At 48.6% G+C, this 21,652-nt stretch overlaps 1 protein-coding gene across 3 annotated transcripts in view; it reads left to right on the top strand.

Moving 5' to 3' along the window:
- ADCK1 (aarF domain containing kinase 1) overlaps nucleotides 1-21,652 on the top strand; it is a 98,148-nt gene that overhangs the window by 17,345 nt on the left and 59,151 nt on the right. For all 3 annotated transcript variants that reach the window (XM_084793200.1, XM_084793202.1, XM_084793201.1), the window contains exon 4: nucleotides 19,260-19,463. In XM_084793200.1, the coding sequence (XP_084649326.1) occupies nucleotides 19,260-19,463 (204 nt within the window). The remainder of the gene's footprint in view (nucleotides 1-19,259; nucleotides 19,464-21,652) is intronic.

The raw sequence follows: 21,652 nt of genomic DNA, 5'->3' as shown, positions 1-21,652 counted from the left end.
CCTAATGACAATTAACACTCTTACACATTAAAAGTTGATTATACACTGCTTGGGACATGACAGTCGGCCCAGGGAGGCTTGGAGATTTTCTTCCTGTCTAGTGCTCTTGAAACGGCAAGAGCCTGAGAACCGGCTGTCATGACTTGGTAAAATATGCCTCAAGATTCTTAGAAGTTGGGTTGTGGGGTTGATGAGAGAAAATGATTGTAAAAGATAACTCTGTTCTGTCACAGTTTATCAATGACGACCAAACTTATGAGCAAGAGGAAGTAAAAACAGGGACAAAAAAAAAAATATGCCATGTTTTGGAACAACATGCCTGCCTACTGAGTTCTGTATAAATAAAGAAGCACCGGACTGCCAGTCACTCAGGCTATAAGATCCCCCCAACTCCCGAGCCTGCCTCACTTCTCCCTCACTGGCTCCTTATCTCCTCTGTGGGACCTGGCTATCGCCAGGGCTGCCCCCCCCCCCACAGGTGAGTGGACCCTCAAAAGAACGAGTAGATGCCAGGTCTTTGCTTCTGCTTGGGGTGAGGATAATTCTCTCTCCAGCCCAGAGAATGGATGGCCATTCAAAATGCACTTTAAGGATCTCGGTTTGCAAAGGGGAGCTGTCGCAATGTGTGGTTCTTTCAGGAATACCCTCTGAGGCTTGGCCACTGTCCTGCCCAAACCCTTCTTCTATTCGCCTCTCACTCTAGCTGACTTGGACTGACCTGATCTATGCGAGACGCTGCATGAGGCTCAGGAGATGTGCCCGGAAGGAGGCTCAGTGTTTGCCCTCCAGACACTGCTCCTGCGTGCTGGGGGAGGCCAAGCAGGCATGGAAGACAGCTCTGTCTTCTTTTTTTAATTTTAATTTTAATTTTAATTTTTAAAATTTTCAGCTCTGTCTTCTTACAGCTCTGTTCTGTGGGCTGGAATTACTGTGTTTGACCGAACCCTATCAACAGCTGGCTCCAGGCTAGGGGGTGCAGGAGCCCTGCATGGGGGTAGAGTAGGGTGGGTGGGTGCATGCTGGAGAAAGCCTCACCTGGATCGTGAGGACTGTGTGATTGTTCCACGGTTCTTTTCCACATGCAGGGCCTGTCTACCTGCAGAGGATCCCTTTCAGTGGATTTTCACGCCCTGTGCCCCTCAGTCCTCCTTTTTCTGCTCTGTCTTGTTATCAAGAGCATTTGCCTGCGAAATTCTGCGTAGAGAAGGGAAATTGAATCCTTGCTATCTCCGTGACTGGCTTTTTCAGAGACTGATAAATTCTGCAGAGCCTGAGCTGCTTGCAGTGTGCTGGGGTGGGTTCAGCTGAGGATTGGATCTCTGAGGTGAGGGAAACAGTCTGTGAGCCGGTACCTCCTTTCTGGCCTCTCTGTCCCCAGGTCTTGCAGTGTACCACAAATACATGCAGTTCTCCGCAGTGGCCTTGATCCTGCAGCCTTTCTGATGCTAGGATTGGTCAACAGGAGTGGGCCGTGGTGCAGTCTTAGAGACTTAGGGGCCACTGCCTTCCCTGTGGGAAAGCATGATGGGACTGCAGATTTCCCCTGGAGACTGGGCTTGCAGGCCCAAGCACATGCCAATACCTTCTTGCTTGGTCTAGGCTCATTAGTGGCTATGGACTGAAACCATTAATCATGCCCTATTTTGTCATATCTGCATATGGACTTTCTATTTTAAACCACACGAGACATTTAAGAACTAATATTGGTAAAATTATAGTTTTGAACTCTTTTTCTTTTCTTTAAAAAAAAATTAGATGTGCTGGGTGTGGTTGTGCATGCCTTTAATGTCAGTACTCGGGAAGCAGAGGCAGGAGGATCTCTGTGAGTTCAAGGCCAGCCTGATCTACAGAGAGAGTCCAGGACAGCCAAGGCTACACAGAGAAACCCTGTCTTGAAACCCCCTCCCCAAAAGATATATTCATTTTATTTTATGTGTATATATTTTGCCCGCATGTTATGTATGTGTGCCATGTGTGTGATTGGTGCCCACTGAGGTTGCAAGAAGATGCCTTCTTGCATCCCCTAGGACTGGAGTTATTGGTGGCTGTGACCCGCCATGTAAGTGCTGAGTATTGAACCCATGTCTTCTTCAAGAGCAACAAGCTCTCTTCACCAGCGAGCCATTTCTCTAGTCCCTTCTTTAAAATTTTAAATAATTGCATTTACTAGCCATCTTGCTGGCCTTCTCCCCTCTTTAATGGAATACTAATAGCATTCAATTCTGTGTAATACCTACAATGGTCTCTTGTATGCTCCTCCCGCCCCCTCTGCCTTGTCACTAGAGTAGGGTCATCTTTTGAGAAGCAAGCCTAAACCATCTGTCGGGGATGCTGGGCCAGACTCTGGCTGGCACCCACCCACTACTGCCACTTCCTCTCCCCTCATGAGTCTGGCCACTTCCTTTCTACTCTGCTCCTGGCTCACCTTTTTCCTTTTCCTTTTCCTTTTTTTTTTTTTTACTTTTCTGGGACTGCATCAGGCTCACAGAAACCTGGTGGGCTGGGTTTTACTTCTTCTCTGAAGCAACATCCCTTTCTGAAGCCTGTGGCCCATGTACCTCGGGTGGTAAGAATGCTGCCTCTGTATTCGCTGAGCACCTGCGTGTGTGTATCTACAGCCCCACTGCCTGCACCCACGGGGCTGCTTTCAACTCGTCCCTGTCTTCTGTCTCCATGGGTGCTGAGGATGGTGATGGCCCTATTCCCCGGAGAGAACCCCAGCGCCTGCCCCGAATACAAGGCCCTCAGCAGGGAGGAACTGTGGAAACCCAGAGTCTACTGGCTTTTGCCATCTTTGATGCATCCCAGCCTGACGACACAGGTTGGTTCTCTGATGCTAAGAGCAGGTGTTCACATGTACTGAACAGTAACTACAAGGCTGGTGCGGTGCTCAGGACTCCTATCTGTCTTAACTCTCCGACAAGCCAGCAAGGTTCTCATTGAAAAGAAACTTCAGAGCTGTTTTTTCCTTGGCTAGAATACAAAGTACCAGGTTTCCCGATGTCATCCTCATACATATGCCATCATGCTTGGTTCTTGTTTGTCCCTCCTCCCACGGAGCCTGCCTGCTTGCCTCCCCCCACCAACCCCCCCCTCAGCTGATTCCTTCTTCCCCAGCCAGCCCCCTTTCGGATGAAGAAACTCCGGCACAAGTGAGTGAAGTGACCTGTCGTGGGGTCCACTGCTGATTACCTCCCTGCGATGGTCACACCAATGACTTAAAGTGAGTGGCTTAACATGACAGAAGCGTATTCTCCTGTAGTTCTGGAGGCCAGAAGTCCAAAACCAAAGGACTAACAGGGCTGTGCAGGTTCTGGGGCCCCTAGGGATGACCCTTTGGTCTCCCCTGGAAGCTCCAAGCAGTCACGTGACTGCTTCCATCGTCCCTTGTCTTTTTTTAAGGACAATTGGGCTTAGACATAGCTTCATCCGCTCCCACATAGTCTAGGCTGATCACCTCTGAAAATTCTCAGTAACGTTGACCAAAGTCCTTTTCCCAAATAGGTTACAATTGTAGGTTCCAGGGACTAGGATGTGGCTGCATCTGGTTTTTGTTTTTGTTTTTGTTTTTCTGGGTGGCAGTGGCAGGGGAGAGAAGGTAAGCCTCTGTTAAGCACACACCAGGAACTCAGGGATGTGCCCACTACTTCTTGGTTGGGAACGGCCAGGGCTGCTCAAGCTAACACTTACATAGGCGTGGATTTCCCTGTGTTACTCCTCTGTCCCCTTTACCCTCCATGACTTCAGCTCTAGACCATATCTTCTGAAGCCTTTTGGGGTGTTCGTCTTGGATTTAATAATTCTCGTACCTTAATGAGTTCAGGAGGTCAGGCCTCAAGGCTAGGAGGACAGCCTTGTACCTGGGCAGGTCTGATGGTTGTGGGACTCTTGCCTCAGTGGCTGCGCCTCTAAAATAGGAGTGTGGGGGCGGCCTGATCCTACTAGCCAAGTGCGGAGGAAAATGCTGTCGCTGCGGAGGTGGCCTGACTGCTCGTTAAAAGTAGTGATTGAAGCCATGATTGAAGCTGGGGGTGGGGGTGGCGGCCGCGGTGGTGGCGCACGCCTTTAATCCCAGCACCTGGGAGGCAGAGGCAGGCGGATCACTGTGAGTTCGAGGCCAGCCTGGTCTACAAAGCGAGTCCAGGACAGCCAAGGCTACACAGAGAAACTCTGTCTCGAAAAACCAAAAAGAAAAGAAAAAAAAAGAAAAGAAAAAAGAAAAATAGTGATCAAACAGGCTGCTCTTCGTTCCTCTTCTCACTGTTGTGGCCCCAAGCAGCTATTTTCTACCAAATTAAAATCCACTCAGCACTCTTCCTGTCCCCAAATAAAAACTCCTCTCCGAGTTCTTGCCTGTTACAGCAAGGCTTTTTAATAGACTCTGCCTCGTAGAGCCATGAGACATATGTCCAATTAGCAGAATAATTTTGCGTAAGTATACAGATAAACTGTTGACTGACAACAGTGGCACATGTTGGTGCCTAACTTCAGGCAGAGTAGTTTGGGAACTGGGCTGTTGCCTCTTCCCCCATCTCAACCTATCCGTAGGCCTTTCCATCCCAGGGACATCTCATCACTGGGCAGAGTATCCAAGTATGGCTATTTATAGTGACAATCAAGCAGCTACTGCTTAGGGAACATCTATGGTATACCAGCAATGTGTGGGATGCTGGGTATATAGTGATCCCACCTCCCCTGCCTGCCCGAGACAGGGTTTCTCCTTTGGCTGCCCTGGAACCCATTCTTGAGGGGACAAGAAGCGAGTATTAGTTGTGGAACTCACAAGAGCAGATGCTCCAAGGGGACAGGGACTTGGTCTCTCTTTCTTGCCACTGTGTCACTCAGCACTGTGGGTTCAGTATATATTCTTAGATGAGCTGTTGGGAAGGAGCAAGATATTTTGAGCTCTCGCTGAGATGAAATGTAGTCACGGGATAAAGAGCAACTGAAAGTGAGGTGGAGGAGGGCTCTCTGACCTGGGTTGTGTCTGAAGAGCTGTCCAAGAGCCAGGAAGGGGGGAGAGGGGAGGCTCTCAGGGGAGCCAGAGCTGGCTCTGTGGTTCCCTGGCATCTGTTCAAAAGATGAACCAGTTTCCTTCCCTGTGTCCGTGTTGCCTTGCTACACTGATGATGGGCAGTCTCAAGAGGGAAGAGAGGACCATGAGCCAGGAGAAAGTAAGGCTGCTAGTGATGCCATGATCTTGAGATGGTGGGGTTGGCGACACCACCCAGGCGTACACTGGTAATCTGCGCAGCTCTGGGAAGTGAAAGTCAAGGACAGAGGAGCACGAGAGAGAGAGAGAGAGAGAGAGAGAGAGAGAGAGAGAGAGAGAGAGAGAGAGAGAGAGAGAGAGAGACAGCAGTGCGAGGACTGACCAGATGCTGTTGGCCTTGAAGATGGGACGCGAGGACCGTGAGCCAGGAAACCCTGAGCAACTATAAAACCCAGAAAAACAGTCAGGAGTTGTCCTTAGTTGGGATTTCTATTGCTGTAAAGAAAAACAAACAAACAAACAAACAAACAAGCAAACAAACCACCTTGGCCAAGGCACTCTTATAAAGGAAAAGATTTGTTGAGTAGTGGTGGTGCACGCCTTTAATCCCAGCACTCAGGAGACAAAGGCAAGAGGATTTGTAAGTTTGAGGCCAGCCTGGTCTATAAAGTGAATCCAGGACAGCCAAGGCTACACAGAGAAACCTTGTCCTGAAAAGTGAATGAATGCATTTAACTGGGGCTGGTTTACGGTTTCGGAGGTTTCGTCCGTTATTCCCATGGCTGGAAGCATGGCAGCGTGCAGGCAGACATGGTGCTGGAGAGGACCAGAGAGTTCTACAACTAGATCCGCAGGCAACAGGAAGAAAGAGTGACACTAGGCAGCCTTGAGCATCTGGGACTTCAAAGCACCACCCCTTAGTGACACATCTCTTCCTATAAAGCCACACCTACTCTAACAAGGCCACACTTCCAATAGTGCCACTCACTGTGGGCCTATGGGGGTCATTTTCTTTCAAACCACCATAGGTGTGCTGGCATACACCTTTAATCACAGCAGAAACAGGGATGGGGAGAGCTCCATGAGTTCCAGGCCAGCTATGCTTATATAGTGAGACTCTGTCTCAAACCAAGGAAGGAAGGGAGGGAGGGAGGGAGGAAGGGAGGAAGGAAAATAAATAAATAGAGATCAGAAAACTCAAGGAGATGGCTTCTCCCCCAGAGCCTCCATAGGGAACGCCACCTACTGACACTTCCGTTTTGTCCACAGAGTCACTCTGGGCTTCTGACCTCCAGCATTCTAATTCTGTATTGTCTTTTGTGCTTTTTTGCTTGTTTGTTTCTTTTTTGGTTTTTCAAGACAGGGTTTCTCTGTATAGCCTTGGCTGTCCTGGAACTTGCTCTGTAGACCAGGCTGGCCTCAGATTCAGAGATCTTTCTTCCTCTGTCTCCTGAGGGCTGGAATTAAAGGCATGTGCCACCACTGCTCAGCAGATAGTTTCCTTGATAAGAGTTGCCATGGTCATGGTGTTTGTTTGTTTGTTTGTTTGTTACAGCAATAGAAATCCCAACTAAGACAACCCCTGACTGCTTTTCTGGGCCTTAGAGCTGCTCCAGGTTTCCTGGCTCATGGTCCTCACTTCCCATTTTCAAGGCCAAGAGCATCTGGTCAATCCTCACGCTGACATCTCTGGTGCTCCTCTGTCCTTGTCTTTCACTTCCCATGGCTGCACAGATCACCAGTGTGTGCCTGGGTGGGGTTGGCGACACCGACATCTCAAGATCATGGCATCATTAGCAGCCTTGCTTTCTTCTGCAGGGCTGGGAGCTGCTACTAGATCTGTTGAGAAAACAAGTCTCACTATGAAAAATTCCGAATGTCATTATAAAGCCCAGAGAATAAGGAAATGCACGCTGTCCCTGGCGCCTCCACCTAAATGATTCTTTTGCTTGCTTACCACTGAAGAACTTTAAACTGTAATTTCAGTCTACACCTCTAAACAGTTCTAAGGAATCGCAGTGTCATTGGTGCATGCAGTTAGACCAGCAAGCGTTAATGTCATCTGTATTAGTCAGGATTCCCTAGGCTCTGAACTTCGTAACGCTGCGACCCTTTAATACAATTCCGCATTTTGTGGTGACCCCAGCTGTAAAATTATTTTGTTGCTGCCTCATAATTGTAATTTTGCTGCTGCTATGGATCACAATGTAAATGTCTGATATGCAGGGTATCTGATACATGACCCCCAAAAGGGGTCGAGACCCACAGGCTGAGAACCGCTGCTCTAGTGGAACAGGCGCGTTGATGTGTACAGAGTGAGCCAGCCAGGCAGGGTGGTCCAGCAGTGGCTGTGTTCTCTGGAAACGCTGAGAACCACGTAGCTTCTCACTGCAGGAGGATGGATGACACCAAAGGCCTGGAAGATTCCCAGAGACCCATCAGTCTTCAGCCCTCCCAGGAAGGTCCAAGAAGCTGGGTCCTGATGTTACTGAAGGTCGGCAGCAGCCGTGGCAGCAGCAACAACAGCAGTAGGGTAGGTGGTCTTCACCACAAGAAGCAGAGGCAGGCAGGCAAAAGCAGCACTGCCATTTCCTCGGATCTCTTTCTATCTGGGCTGCTGTTGGAAGGTACTGTCCACTTTGGGGACCTTTGCCCTTAGATAATTCTTCTGGGAAGGCGCGTCTCTTAGTTGATTTCAGACCCAGTCAAGTTGACACTCGCGTCATCTAATGGCTACCTGTGGTCAGTTTTCCCTAGGTTCTCTGCAACGCCCTTCACGTGCCCCTGAACCTACTGCCCAGCCTCATCCTCTTTCTAAGAGCGAGGCCTTCTTTTTAAATTTTTAAAAAATTTTATTAATTTATTCAGATTACAGCTCAATTGTTATCCCATCACTTGTATCCTCCCATTTCTCCCTCCCTCCCACTTTCCCCCTATTCCCCTCCCCTAGGTCTATGACCGAGGGGGACCTCCTCCCCCACTATATGGTCATAGGCTATCAAGTCTCATCTTGGTAGCCTGCTTATTCTTTCTTTGAGTGCCATCAGGCCTCCCCACCAAGGGGAGGTGGTCAAATATGGGGCACCTGAGTTCATGTCAGAGTCAGTCCCCGCTCTCCACATAACTGTGGAGAATGTCTGGTCCATTGGGTAGATCAGAGTAGGGGTTCGATGTTTACTCCTTGTATTGTCCTTGGATAGTGCAATAGCTTGAGCAGAACCCCCTGGGCCCCGATCCACCTTCTTGCCTATCTCTTGGGGTTTTGATTTCTATCATCAGCGATGAGAGTGCAAAGCTGTGTAGACATGAAGAGGCTCATCCCACATCCAGGCCGGTACCCTGAACAAGCACAGTGATACAGGAGGGATGCAGGCTGTCTGGGTGTATTTTCTGCTTATGGCCATGGCACTTGTTATTCTTGTCTGTAATCGCCATTCCAGAGGTGCCGCCACTCTTCCGGTCTCTGAGCAACTGTGAGAACAAATTAGTTATGCACCTTCCCACTGCTCTTCTGGCCACGAGGTTCCCAAACGGATACTTTTCAGATTGAAGAGCGCAGGTCCCCAACTCCTGTGGGCATCTGTGGAGGCAGGCTTACTCGCTGGCAGGATGAGCCGCAAGTTGCCAGTAATAATACTGTTAGTCTCTTAAATTCGCAACCTGTTTACTGTTCTTGCTGAGTTCTTGCAGTCATGACAGCTCATTTGTTGGGATTCCAGGGATGGTGGGACAACTTAATTTGCTTCATACCTTTCTAAATTGTTGTCAGCAATTTTAATTCCATCGCTAGAGAGTCATTCCTGCAGCCTAGAAGAACTCCGTTCCCTCTTACGATACAGGCGTTGGCTTGGGAGATGGTTCATGCCAGGCAAGCATGAGGGTTCAGGCCCTAGGACCCATGTTCAAAGAAAGTCAGGTAGATGTGCTGGTGTACACCTTAGCCCAGCACTTGGGAGAGAGAGGCAGGCACATCTCTGTGTTCGAGGCCAGCCTGGTCCACGTGGTATGCACCATGCCTGCTGGCCTTACCAGGTGAGTCTGTTTGTATTAGTTACCTTTCCAGTGCTGTGATAAAACACCGTTGCCAAGGCAACTTAAAGAGGGAGCTGGAGACATGCTCTCTTTGAGCTGGAAATTGTCTTAACTCCCTTTTCTTCTTCTTCAGAAGTATGGTGACATTATAAACAGCGTGTCCAACCATCCTGCCTTGGCTTAGACTCACTTTATCGTTTAGGCAGGGTTTGAACTTGGGATCTTTTTGCCTCTGAGTGCTGGAAATGCAGGACTGCACCACCAGGTGTGGTTTCAATGCCATTTACTAATGGTAGCATCGGTTTCAGGTCTGGGTTGATTTTGTTTTCTTCTCACACATTGCGTCGTGTTTTCTCCATCCTCCGCGAGCCAGTGAATTTTCCACTAGTTGTTAGATATTGCATTTTTTTCTTTTGGGTGTTATATATTTTTGTCATGAATGTTTTTAAAATTTGTGCTGGGGCATTGTTAAGTTGCTGGGGGGAGAGAGTTAGATTTATTTTCAGGTCTTGCATTAGTATTTCTTAGTTGGGAATGAGATAGTAGGTAGGGTATCTCTGGCTGGTGAGGCTGGAACTTCCCGGGTGTGAACAATGTCCCATGCATTACGAGGCTTTTCCAGTCTGGATGGTAGGAATAGGTCACCTGGGAGTCCTGCTATCCAATTCTAATCTTTTGGGGTTGTCCTTTCTTTGGACTCAGGTAGTTTTTGCATGTGCACGTGCTGATCAGCCTGAAGCTGAACGCCAGGGGATGGCCGTGCGCAGGTTGCCAGCTTTTCCTTTAGTACTTACTTATCCTTTAGGATTTAGTATTTTAGTATTTAGTATTTAAGTCTGTCCTGTGAACTCTTCCTAGACTTAACTCAAGGGTCCTTTTCATAGAGACTGTATTAACCTGGGGCCACCATAGGCTCACCTTCTTTTTTTCTTTTTATTGTATTGTATTTTTTAATTAATTAATTTGTTTGATATATATAAGTGCTCTGTTTTCATGCATATCAGAAGAGTGAAGCAGATTACATTACAGATGGTGAGCCACCATGTGGCTGCTGGGAATTGAACTCACGACCTCTGGAAGAAAAGCCAGTGTGCTTAACTGCTGAGCCATCTCTCCAGACCCTCATCTTCCTTCTTTATGCCTTCATTGGCGGCTGCACAGGGTTTTGAAAAGCACTGTTTTGTATTTCGAATGTGAATGTGAAGGTAAAAGAAGTCCCTTTTTTTTTTTTTTTTTTTTTTTTTAGGACATTAAGGTTAATGGCCTGGGAGACTCCCAAGTTTAGAGTTGCTATAAAGTAAGGCAGGAAGCTTCGGGTGGGGAGATGTTTTATAGTCACGGACATGCTACGCTGATTGGACACGAGTGTGATGTCAGAGAGGCCATTGCATCTGCCCAGCTCAAGGCAGGGGAGCAGTCTGGGTAGGTGGTGCTGGTTTGTGTGCGCTCGGTGTGTGGGACTGGAGGAGACTGCTGAGGAAGCAAAGCTACAGACTCGTATTAGCTAGTGCTTAACTTTGCAGCATCTTTGGAAGCTTTGAAGTTCTGGGTCCCTGTGGACATGAGAAGGGCTTTCCCCTCAGTGACGGATTCTGAGAGCTGGCATCTCTCCTGGCTCTGTGACTTCCTTAGATGCCAAGAGTCTTTATTCCTCAGCTGCCTCCATTCAGCTCCTATACTCAAGGCCTCATCCCTTAGCTCTAAATGTCCAGGACCAGGCCGCAGACAGCTAGGCGTAGCTCCCTTGCCCCAAAGCCTGCAGTAATGACTCAAGACAGGCAGCCCTGACCTGTCCTGCCTCACCCCGTCTTTCCTATAGAACCCACAACAAAGGCGTCTGCCTATGCTTTCCACCCACCCTGGTAGTTTTCCATGAAGCCCTGTGTGTCCTGCCATGACTTCCAGGGATCTGTGATTAAAAACTTCCTTCATGATAACTGTGTCTGTGTTACGGATCTTACTATATTTGATTAAAATACTTCTTAGGCTTCCTTAGAACAAGTATATAAATAACCTGCTTTGGCTGAGAACAGCACATATGTGACCCCACTTCCCAGCAACCTCGAGAGGTAGATATTGTTTTTTTGTTTTTGTTTTTGTTTTGTTTTGTTTTTTGGAGACAGGGTTTTTCTGTATAGCCTTGGCTGTTCTGAACTCACTTTATAGACCAGGCTGGCCTCGAACTCACAGAGACGAGGTGGATGTTGTTTCTGGAGTGAAGAGTGAGTTGAGAGAGGTTCTTTAACTTGCCCATGGTGCTGCTGCTGTCACTCACTGTCCTTGTTGTCATCTTTGTGCTCATTGTCATCTTCTTTGGCATATGTTAATTGTGCGGTGTAATGAGTTTATTACGGCTTGGCCAAACATGCAAGCAGTATGCTTAATCCGATTCAAGACACAATCAGCTCTGTTTGGAACCCACGGCTTTGTCTTTCACTGTCCCCTACTCCTTCCCATCTTTTGTGAGGCGCTTGTGTTTCTCTGTCTCAGAACACCCCCAAACCTTCCTTAGTTCTGATGGGGCCCCTGTGGATTCTGTCTGATGTTCCTTCCTTCCTGCCAAGTTTAGGGGTAGGGGGGGTTGGGGGTAGAGCCCCTGCTCCCAGGGGTTCAGGCAGGAAGAGAGAGTGTGGTCCTGCTTGGGCCTTTGCTTCATTGGCTCAAATCAGTAATTAATCGGCGCTGAGTTTATCTTATTAGTCATTCATCGTCCCATCTCTTGAACCACAAACCAAGCTGTCTAATAACAATGCTTTTAATTAATACGAGGCAGATTAAAACTCATTACAGCAAGGTTATTGGTAATGAGGTAATCATAAGGCATGGTATTGAGCTGGGAGTGAAAAGGGAGAAGGAGCCTGGGCAGAGAGAGACCGTGCCAGCTGTTCTGTGATAGCTCGGTGCGGATGGGAGGCAGGCGGCACTGCACCCACGTAGCCAGCTGATCAGTGAAGCAAGGTCCTGGGTAAGGGCACAGCTGGGGTCCAGTGAACAAGTGGGTACCAGATGTCAAAGGTCATAGCAGAAATTGGGATGTGTCTGCGGGGATCCTGAAGTCTGTCTGTTTAGAATAATGCTCCATTTCTGTGTGCATTTCTACCCCTTCCCTCCCTCCCTCTCTTTCTGACTTTTTGTGAGAGAGCCTAGAATTCTCTAGTTAGACCAGATAGGCCTCAAGCTCACGAGCCTCCTGCCTCAGCCTGCAAGTGCTGGGGGTTATGAGGTGTGTGCCACGGGTGTTATTTGCATTTCTTGTATAAGGATGCTTTGCAGTCTAGGTGACAGCCTGGGAAATTAGCTTTTGTTTCTATTAGGTTGGAGGACCCAGGCTTATTAGACTGAACCTAGTGTAGGGAGGGTGTGGGGATAGAGGGTGTGGTGTCTGTCCTTGTCCTGTCGCCCCCCCCCCCCCTACTTTTTAAGACAAGTTTTCTTTGTGTAGCCTTAGCTGTCTTGGAACTCATTCTGTTAGACCAGGCTGGTCCCGAACTCACTGAGATCCTTCTGCCTCTGCCTCCAGAGTGCTGGGACTAAAGGCGTGTGCCACCACCAACCCGGCTGTATTTAGTATCTTAGCCATTCTGACTTGGGTAAGATGAAATCTCAAAGTATTAAAAATTTTTAGTTCCCTGATGGCTAAGGATGTTTAACATTTTAAAAATGTTTCTCGTGTGAGTTCGAGGCCATCCTGGTCTACAGAGCGAGTTTCAGGACAGCCCAGGTTACACAGAGAAACCTTATCTTGAAAAGAAAAAAAAATTCAGCCATTTGTATTTCATCTTTTGGGACCTCTCTGATTTATTGATTTTTAGACATTTCATTTCCTGGGAAGATTGACTTGTTTCTCCCCGGCCTCTTTCTCCTAATTTCTGAGCACTGGCTGTATGCTAGACCACGCTAAGCTTGATTTTTATGTCTTACCTTACTTAGCCCAGTGATAAGCATAATTATTGTCCCCGTTCTGCTCAGGCAGAGACCAGCGTTCTGAAGTTTATTAACTTGCCGAGGTTTGATGGTAGGTAAGTAGCAACGTAGTGTCAGTGCCATTGACTAGCAAGTCACATGACTCTCCTTGTTTGCTTAGGGATGAACACATCTCTTGTAGCCGTCTCAAATGTATAGAGTTGGATCCAACCGTTGGGACTACCTCATTTCCTAACCTGGTGATGACAATCCAGTGCCTGTCACGTGGGGTGATGGGGCAGCTGTCTTCCCTGCCTGATGTTGCTAGTTTTGGCTCTATGGACGTATGTCGGCTGCTCAGTTGATATTGTGGTTTTTCTATGCAGAGACCATGGTGCACTTCTGCACTGCGAGCCCAGGACATACAAACCCTCCCCCAAATCTCATTTCCTTGCCCATGGCACAGAGGATACAGGGCAGAGTGTCTGGAGGATGAAGGTTTGGACCGTTCATCTCCTGGCTGCGAGGCTTTGAGGTTGTCACTGAACCCTGGATTACTTACTCTTTATGGGGATATCAGAGATCAGAGACTGCTGTGCCGGGGAGCTGGCTCGGTTCGCGAAGCGCTTGCCTCGCGAGTGTGAGGTTTTTGATTCCCAGAACCCATGTAAAATGGTGAGCCTGATGCGTGCGTGTAATCCCGGGAGGCTCAGATGAGCGATGCAGATAGGTGGGTCCCCAGGGCTCACTGGCCACCCAGTCCACGTGGTGAAGGAAGCTTCCAGGCTGCTAAGAGACTGTGTCTTAAACAAAGGGGCAAAGGCAGCCGAGGAGTGACACCTGAGGCTGTCTTATGAAACACACGTGTACACACACATACACACACACACACACACACACACACACACACCCCACACACACAGAGCCAGCCAGAAAGACACAGAGATAGAGACAGACAGGGCATGGGGGGGGGGGCAGGGAGGGATAGAGAGAGAAAGACATGGGGTTGAGGAGGGAGAGATTTAGTTTCCAGAAGTAATACGCAGATTAAAATAAATCTGTATTTGAGTGTTTGCTGTAGGACAGGTGTGTATTTACACTAGCGCACTGGACAAATACTTTTGCATTTATAATAGCTACCGCTGGTTGATGGGCCTTAGTACTGTGGCAGCCATTAGCTCCTTAAAAATCACTACATGTAGCCGGGCGTGGTGGCGCACGCCTTTAATCCCAGCACTCTGGAGGCAGAGGCAGGCGGATCGCTGTGAGTTCGAGGCCAGCCTGGTCTACAAAGCGAGTCCAGGACAGCCAAGGCTACACAGAGAAACCCTGTCTCAAAAAAACAAAAACAAACAAACAAACAAACAAACAAAAAAACAACAAAAAAAATCACTACATGTAACGATCCATCTTCAGTGATTCAACAGTGCAGTCCCTCCGCCGCCACACCAGCCACATGTCAAGCGCACGGTAGCCACTCTGTAGGCAGAAGAGCAGGACAATTCCTTGTCACAGGAGGTTCACTGGGCACTGTGTGGTCAGGTGGCTCTCATTTATCAGCTCGTCCCTCCGGTACTTGTGTGGTGTGTATGTGTGTGTGTGTGTGTGTGTGTGTGTGTATGCGTGCGTGTGCATGCGTGTGTGTACTCAAGGATGAGTGCTTAAGGACCAGAGTCAAGAGGGCGAAGAGGTCAGGAGATCCTGGGAGCTTTGTCCACCAAGTGTACATGTGCGGCTGGACGGTGATCCCAGGAAGAGAGAACTGTCGGTCCTCCATGGCTTCTGCCGAGCTGCCAGTGGGCTCAGCACCATGCGGTGCCAAGTGGAGTGAGGGAAAGGCAGAAGCCATACTAAGTCGGCAACTTCCTGAGTGTTAGAATGCGCCTGGCTTCTGATCCAAAAGGACAGTGGGCCTGTGGGAGCAGGAGCGGAACAGGAGTCCTGGGGGGCTGAGTGTTGTTATTCGGCGTTTGTATTTGTCACCATAACAGAATACTTTAAATTTTTAGTATCAATGTTTCTTGTCTCTGAGTGTGTGTGTGTGTGTGTGTGTGTGTGTGTGTGTGTGTTGAGAATGGGCATGTATATATGAGTGTGTGTGTGTGTGTGTGTGTGTATGTGTGTGTGTGTGTGTTAGAAGCTGATGAAGGTGACCTCAGGGTTTCTTTAGTGGAAATGAGGGTGCCATATGCAGTAGGTACTGACTCAGTTTCCTGGATCCTGGTTTTGTGGGTATATCACCTATCTTTGTCCCCAGTGTACATTTTTGGTGACTGGGTGGCTTACCCTGAGGCACACCGAACGTACTGTACCCAGGAGCTGATTGATGTCCCAGGGTTGACTGACCTCCCTGGGCTTGGGTGAGCCAAGGACCCCAGTGTTGCTCAGGGTTTGAAGGTGACCACCTCTTTGTGCCAAGAGATACCCATTTGTCACTGTTTCAATTCACAGGTGTGGGACAATAAACTGTTTCCGTTTGTAAGGTGCTAGCCAGAATGAGGCCAGTACTTCCCAAGACTCACAGCAACAGAGGCATGGAGATGTAAATCTAGTTAAAGAACACAATAGACAGGTCTGCCAGCAACACACACACATACACACACACACATACATGCACGTACACACACACACACTCACACACACAGGCACACACACATAGGCACGCACACACACATACACACTCACACACACAGGCACACACACAGGCACACACACATAGGCACGCACACACAGGCACGCACACACATGTACCCAATGCACCCCACAATGTATGTGCACACACAGCAACACACGCTGCAACCTTTAGGATGCACACACATAGTGGCAAACACACACACATAAACACACACACACTTACACACACACAAACCATGGCTTACATTTTTCTGTTGATCTGAAAAACCCTTCAATTTTCATCTTAATCATTGCACATTTAATTTCAGGGCTTAGCACTGTGTATCACCCAGCTTCTAATTACATAAGTCATTTGAACAGGGGAAATTGAATGTGAAGAATTATTAAGCAGTGAAAGATGGCTAACTCCTAAAAGAGATCCAGTGAGGTTCTAATGGGAGCAGCAGCAAACACACCCTGCAGCTGCTCCTGGAGACAAGGGGCAGGGAACAAGGCCAGGTCTGACGACTTAGCTGAGTTCTTCCCACCTCTTGGGCAGCCTGCTGGCTGGCTGAGGAGTTTGTCAGTGAGTACAAAACCTGTGGGACCAGCCTTTTGGGTGCTCAGCACATTATGGAGGGAGTCGCCTGGTTCCTAGAAGGGACTACAAGGACTGGAGAGTGTAGGGCGCTGCTAATCTGCGAGGTCCCTGGAGGGAGCAGTGCCCACCCCTGACAGCTGCTCATCCTCTCCTGAATACCAGAACTATTAAGGGTGATGCTTACATCTTTGTGCTTCTCATAGAATCCCCCTGTTGCCCAAACCTGATACCTAGCTTTGGGATCAAAGAAGCAGTGGGGCCCACAGCTGAGAGGCAGTGGAAATGGTCCCACTTACAGGGGTTTGATTTACTAAGTTTTTTTTTTTTGTTGTTGTTGTTTTTGTTTTTATACACCTTTAGGGGCAGGGGAATGGTCTAATTGGTAAAGTGCCTGCTGTGTAAGCATGGGGACCTGAGTTTGGAGTCCTGTCACCTACATGAAAATTGCATATGGTGCTGTACATCTGTAACTGCAGCACTCAGGGAGCTGGGAGAGAGGTGGATCCTGGGAGCTCGATGGCCGGCCAGCCTGGAGGAGTGGGTGGTCCAGCCTCAGTGACAGACCAGTCTCAAAAATTAAAGTGGAGAGTGACTGAGGAGGATGCCTGATGTTGGCCACTGCCCTCCACAGGTACTCACACCTGCTGACTTGTTCCTCTGTAATAGTTTTAATCTTTATACTGAGCACATCAGCTCTTATCACAACCACAACTTAGCCTCGGCCAGCTATGGCCACTGCTGGCCATATGTCCTGTTCCATATGTTCCATATGTCCTGCCACTGTCTGGGACTGGGCAGCTTTGAACTGGTTTCAGTTCTTTGTGCTCTGAGATTGAACCAAACCCTTATGGATGCTAGTCAGGCATTCTGCCAGCTGAACTGCGTCCCCAGTTCCCCATTTTTTTTCATATCTCAAGAGAATTTCCCTGCCTCCCAGCTCTTAACTCCTCTGGGGTCACTCTCCAATTTAGGATTCATTTCTTTCTCACTGTTTCCTGCTACAGGAAACATTGTTATTGGTGCCACTTGGACCCTGTCTGCATCAATGCTGGAGGACTCCACGGGGCGTGTGGGAACATAGGCTTCCCCTAGAATGGGCTGTGATGGGCGTTAGAGTTTTACACCAGGGTTAGAAATGGATGGGTCCCTGTGGGCTTGAAGACAGCCTGGAGCTGGGATATGGATGTTTAGGGCTGCAGTGTTCTTTTATTTTTAATTTTTGGAATTTTTATTTATTTCATTTTCTGTGTCTCGGTGTTTGCCTGCATGTGTGGATGTGCACCAAGTGTGTGCCAGGTGCCCATGGAGGTCAGATGAGGGCACCGGGTTCCTTAGAATTGGAGCTACAGATGGCTGTGAGCTGCCATGTGGGTGCTGGGAACCAGACCAAGTCCTCTGCAAGAGCAGCCAGTGTTCTTAACTGCTGAGCCATCTCTCCAGCCCCCAGGGATTTCTTCTTACCATCTAAGGCAGAGGTTCTCACGCTTCCTAATGCTTCGACGACCTTCATGTTGTGCTGACCCCAAACCATAAAATTATTTTCGCTGCTACTTCATAACTGTAATTTTGCTTCTGTTTTGAATTGTAATGTAAACATCTGTGTTTTCTGATGGTCTTAGTGACCCCCATTAAAGGGGTCATAACCCATAGGTTGAGAACTGCTGATCTAAAGCAACAGGTTGCTGTGTGGCTTACCTGGCAACCAACTGCACAGGAAGAGATCTCTTCCATCATGTTAACCCTTCACAAGGTTTTATAGCTAATTACATCCTTATTCTTCTTAGCACCCGAGAGTGTAAGTTCATCTTCAGTTGTTTAGCTCCTTTGCTGCTGCTTTGTCGGTAGAAGCAGCTAACAGGTCCCCACAACACACTGGGACTCCTTGTCTCCTAAATTACATGCAAGGCCCATCTTTCCTTAGAAGCCGTAGTTCCTATAAGGCAAGACTGACTTCATCTCAAGACCCTTAGCTGCGCTGGGCTGAGGACTCGGGAGGACCAACTTGGTTGCATGTAGGGACACGACACCTCTCAGCTCTATTAGGACAGAGTCCCATCAGGGCGTAAACGAAGGGTCCCGTCTTTGACCACCTGCCCAGATGTCTGCTCCATGTATGCGGATAAAGCCGCAGATTGAGTGTTTTACAGCCTTTCCTTGGACATTCATTTCTGTTTTCTAAATAGGACAACTGATTTTCGCATCTTTAAAGGTATCAACTCTGCCTCCCTGATCTACTTTGAGGATTAAAAAATACGATATGTATGGAGTAGTTATTATTATTATTATTAACTATTATTACTGTCATCATCCTGTCAGTGGCCGAGGAGTAGGTGGCAAAATTATTAGCTCAGCATACACTTGAATGAGTCAGGGCATTAGTCTCCATTAATAGCTGTGAATGCTCATAGGTGGGGGGTGAGGCTCCGGCCACTTAAGCTTTGATGGACTGGGGGGGGGAGACTGGAAGCGGCAGGTTGTGCGTAGAGGCTGGCCTCTGGGTGGCATTAGAAGTGACTGCACTGGGGACCAGGAGAACATTAAGGCCAAAGGTGAAACAATGTTTAAGAATCCTCAACGGTCCTAGTTTGAGCTCAGTCAAGGCACATAGGCATGTTCTTCCCTTTCTGACCCCATCTATCTATCTTTGATCCAAGGAGCTAGAATCCTCATGATCTTGTGCTTTATGTACCATTAATCCCAAACTGGTTTTAGTTTCTGGTCCATGTCATAGTATTTTGTGCCTGCATGCCATTGAAGTGTGTCAGTTTTTAAAATACCTTTGACTGTGTTATTTGATTGGGTCCTCAATGCTTAGAGTAAGTCTAAGAAGGTACACCTTTTTCCATTTCTGCTAACATTGTCCTCCTCACTGCCTCCTCCTGCTTCTAAATGGCTATATTTGGACTCGAAGCTAGAATGACACATCTTTCAGGGAATTAAAAATGTTATATTGAAAAAAAAAGCCAAAGGTGAAAAGGCAGGCGTGCCCCCCCCCCCCCCGTGGGTGCCTGCACTGGGGGGGGGGGTAAACAAAGGTGTTTGGGCAGAGGCAGGGAAAGAGAATGCTGTCCAGGGAACAGGCTGCTCTCACTTTTCTGTCTCATCTGTCTCCTGCAGGTGCATCTCCGCTCTGCCAGGCGTCTCTGTGAGCTCTGCTGTGCCAACCGGGGCACCTTCATCAAGGTGGGCCAGCACCTGGGGGCTCTGGACTACCTGCTGCCAGAGGAGTACACCAGCACGCTGAAGGTGTTGCACAGTCAGGCCCCACAAAGCAGCATGCAAGAGGTCCAGCAGGTCATCCGAGAAGACCTGGGCAAGGAGGTACCTTGTGCTGGGGCAGGGAGGGACCAGAGCGAAAAGCGCGCCTTACAAAATGGCTCCGGCAGAGTTCTCGCTGCCTGGGCCCGGGGTAGGTAGTGAGGGTCTGTCACTCATGCTGAATCAAATGTCTCAGCAACGTTCAGTGCTAACCAGACGCTAGAAGGGAGGGAGCCTCAGAGACTATCACTAAGAACTGTTAGCTGAAATATGAGATGTCCGTATTCGATAGCGTTGGCTGGTAACCCTAAGAGGATTCGCCGCTTCAGTCTAATACTGTCTGTCAGCCCCTGGGGCTTACTGCATGCTGTTAACTGTTGTGTGCTACACTGTCACAGTTGGTCCTCACAGCAAGTGTGAGGTGAGAACTATTACTGACTCCTTTCTGCAGCTGAGGGATGGAGGCACGCACACGGTGCTAAAATGCCATCAGTCCACCACCCAGCTCACTGCCTTGGCAGCCTGCTTCATCTCCAGGGATGGGACGTTTACTCGTATCTGCCACCAAGGCGCTCCAGTTCTATTGTGAGTGGCCATTGACCATTACTGCCGGGCGGCGTGGTGTGGAATGCTTCTAATCCCTGTCTTGGGAAGCAAAGGCAGGTAGATCTCTGTGAGTTCCAGGCCAGCCTGGTCTATAGGGTAAATTCCAGAACAGCCAAGGGCTACATAGTAAGACTCTGTTTTAAAAGAAGAGAGGGAGGGAGGGAGGGAGGGAGGGAGGGAGAGAGAGAGAGAGAGAGAGAGAGAGAGAGAGAGAGAGGAAGGGAAGGAGGGAGGGAAGGAGAGACTTCCTTAGAATAGAGGCCCTAGAACTGACCTTCTCAAGTCCCAACATGATTTGCAATATGTGGGCTTTGTTTTTTGTTTTTTTTGGGGGGGTGTTTTTGGTGCTAAACTGTGTGCAGTTGCTTGGACCCTCACTGGCTTCTTCCAGAGAAAGGGAGGGGTTGGAGTGACCATTGCAGGTGGCTGAGTAACAGGTTAGACCCAACATCAAGACACTATGTGCTGCAGTTTGAGCCCCACCCCTACCCCCAGGCTTCTACTGAGCCCCCATTCCCCTCACACAGTGCCTTGTCTTCTGTAGTTTCCTGAGCCACATGAGCTGAAAGTCCAGCCTTCAGCAGCCGATGCCTCTTCTGAGATAGGTTCGTAACTGTTGCTGTTTCCTAGTCCTTAGGTTAAAACCCTGGGGGTTGGAGGGATGACTCAGCGCTTGAGAGGGCTTGCGATCTTCCAGTGGACTCCTAACTCACAACCACCTTTAACTTCAGCTCCTGGGATCTGTTGCACTATTCTGACCTCCATGGGCACCTGTATGCATGTGGCTTGCACTTGAGTACACACATGTGCATACACACACACACACACAGACACACAAAGAGAATAAAGTAAAACCCTTCATAAGTCTTTTGATGCACATCCACGCAACCCACCTGCTCCTCTCCACCACCTACCTGTTTTATGACTGCCTCACGTGGGAGGAGCTTTAGAGCCAAAGTCTTGGACCCGACATAGGTTATGTGCTCTGGGCACCTCACCTTTTCTGTAAAGTGAGGAAGACCATAAGTGCCCAGTTTATAGGCTTGGCATGAGGATTGTGGAGGATAATAGGCAGCAAGTAGAGGGGTGTGCCCTGCCATCTTCTCTCTGTGTAGCCCTAGCCTTCAGTGCCGGTGGCCTTGGTCCCTGCTCTGCCTGGAATGCTTTTTACTATATTCTCTATCTGCCAAGTGATTCTAGGCCAGTTGTCCATCTGTCCATCCATCAAGCAAATGCCAAACAGAGCGCTAGGTGCTGTTATCTCATACAAACTGCGGCTGCCCTGGGAAGTCCTTGACCTCCCTAGACCATCTGTATCAGGCCCAGATAGCCCAGCACCCTCCAACGGTTGCCTTGTGGCTTGGTTGGAATCTGGCCATTCTATTGCAAGTCAGAAAACCATTAGGGATGAAGATCATGACAGTCCATTTTCTCTGGACCTGTAGCACCGGGATAGGAAAGTATATATGGTAGGAACCAGCGTTTGTTAATGGGCAAATGAACTTTTCTAGGTTATGCAAGGCAAGGCTGAGGATGGGCAGAGGTGGGATAAGATCAGCCCTGCTGTTTTTTTTTTGTTTGTTTGTTTTTTGTTTTTTGTTTTTTTTTTTTTTACTGATATGTGGAGCTGATAGTAAGCCTCCAGC

This window comes from Acomys minous, assembly GCF_964271855.1.
Source record: "Acomys minous genome assembly, chromosome: 8".
NCBI classification, from domain to species: Eukaryota; Metazoa; Chordata; class Mammalia; order Rodentia; family Muridae; genus Acomys; species Acomys minous.
The sequence above is the reverse complement of the archived record's forward strand: the minus strand, read 5'-3'. Positions and strand labels throughout refer to the sequence as shown.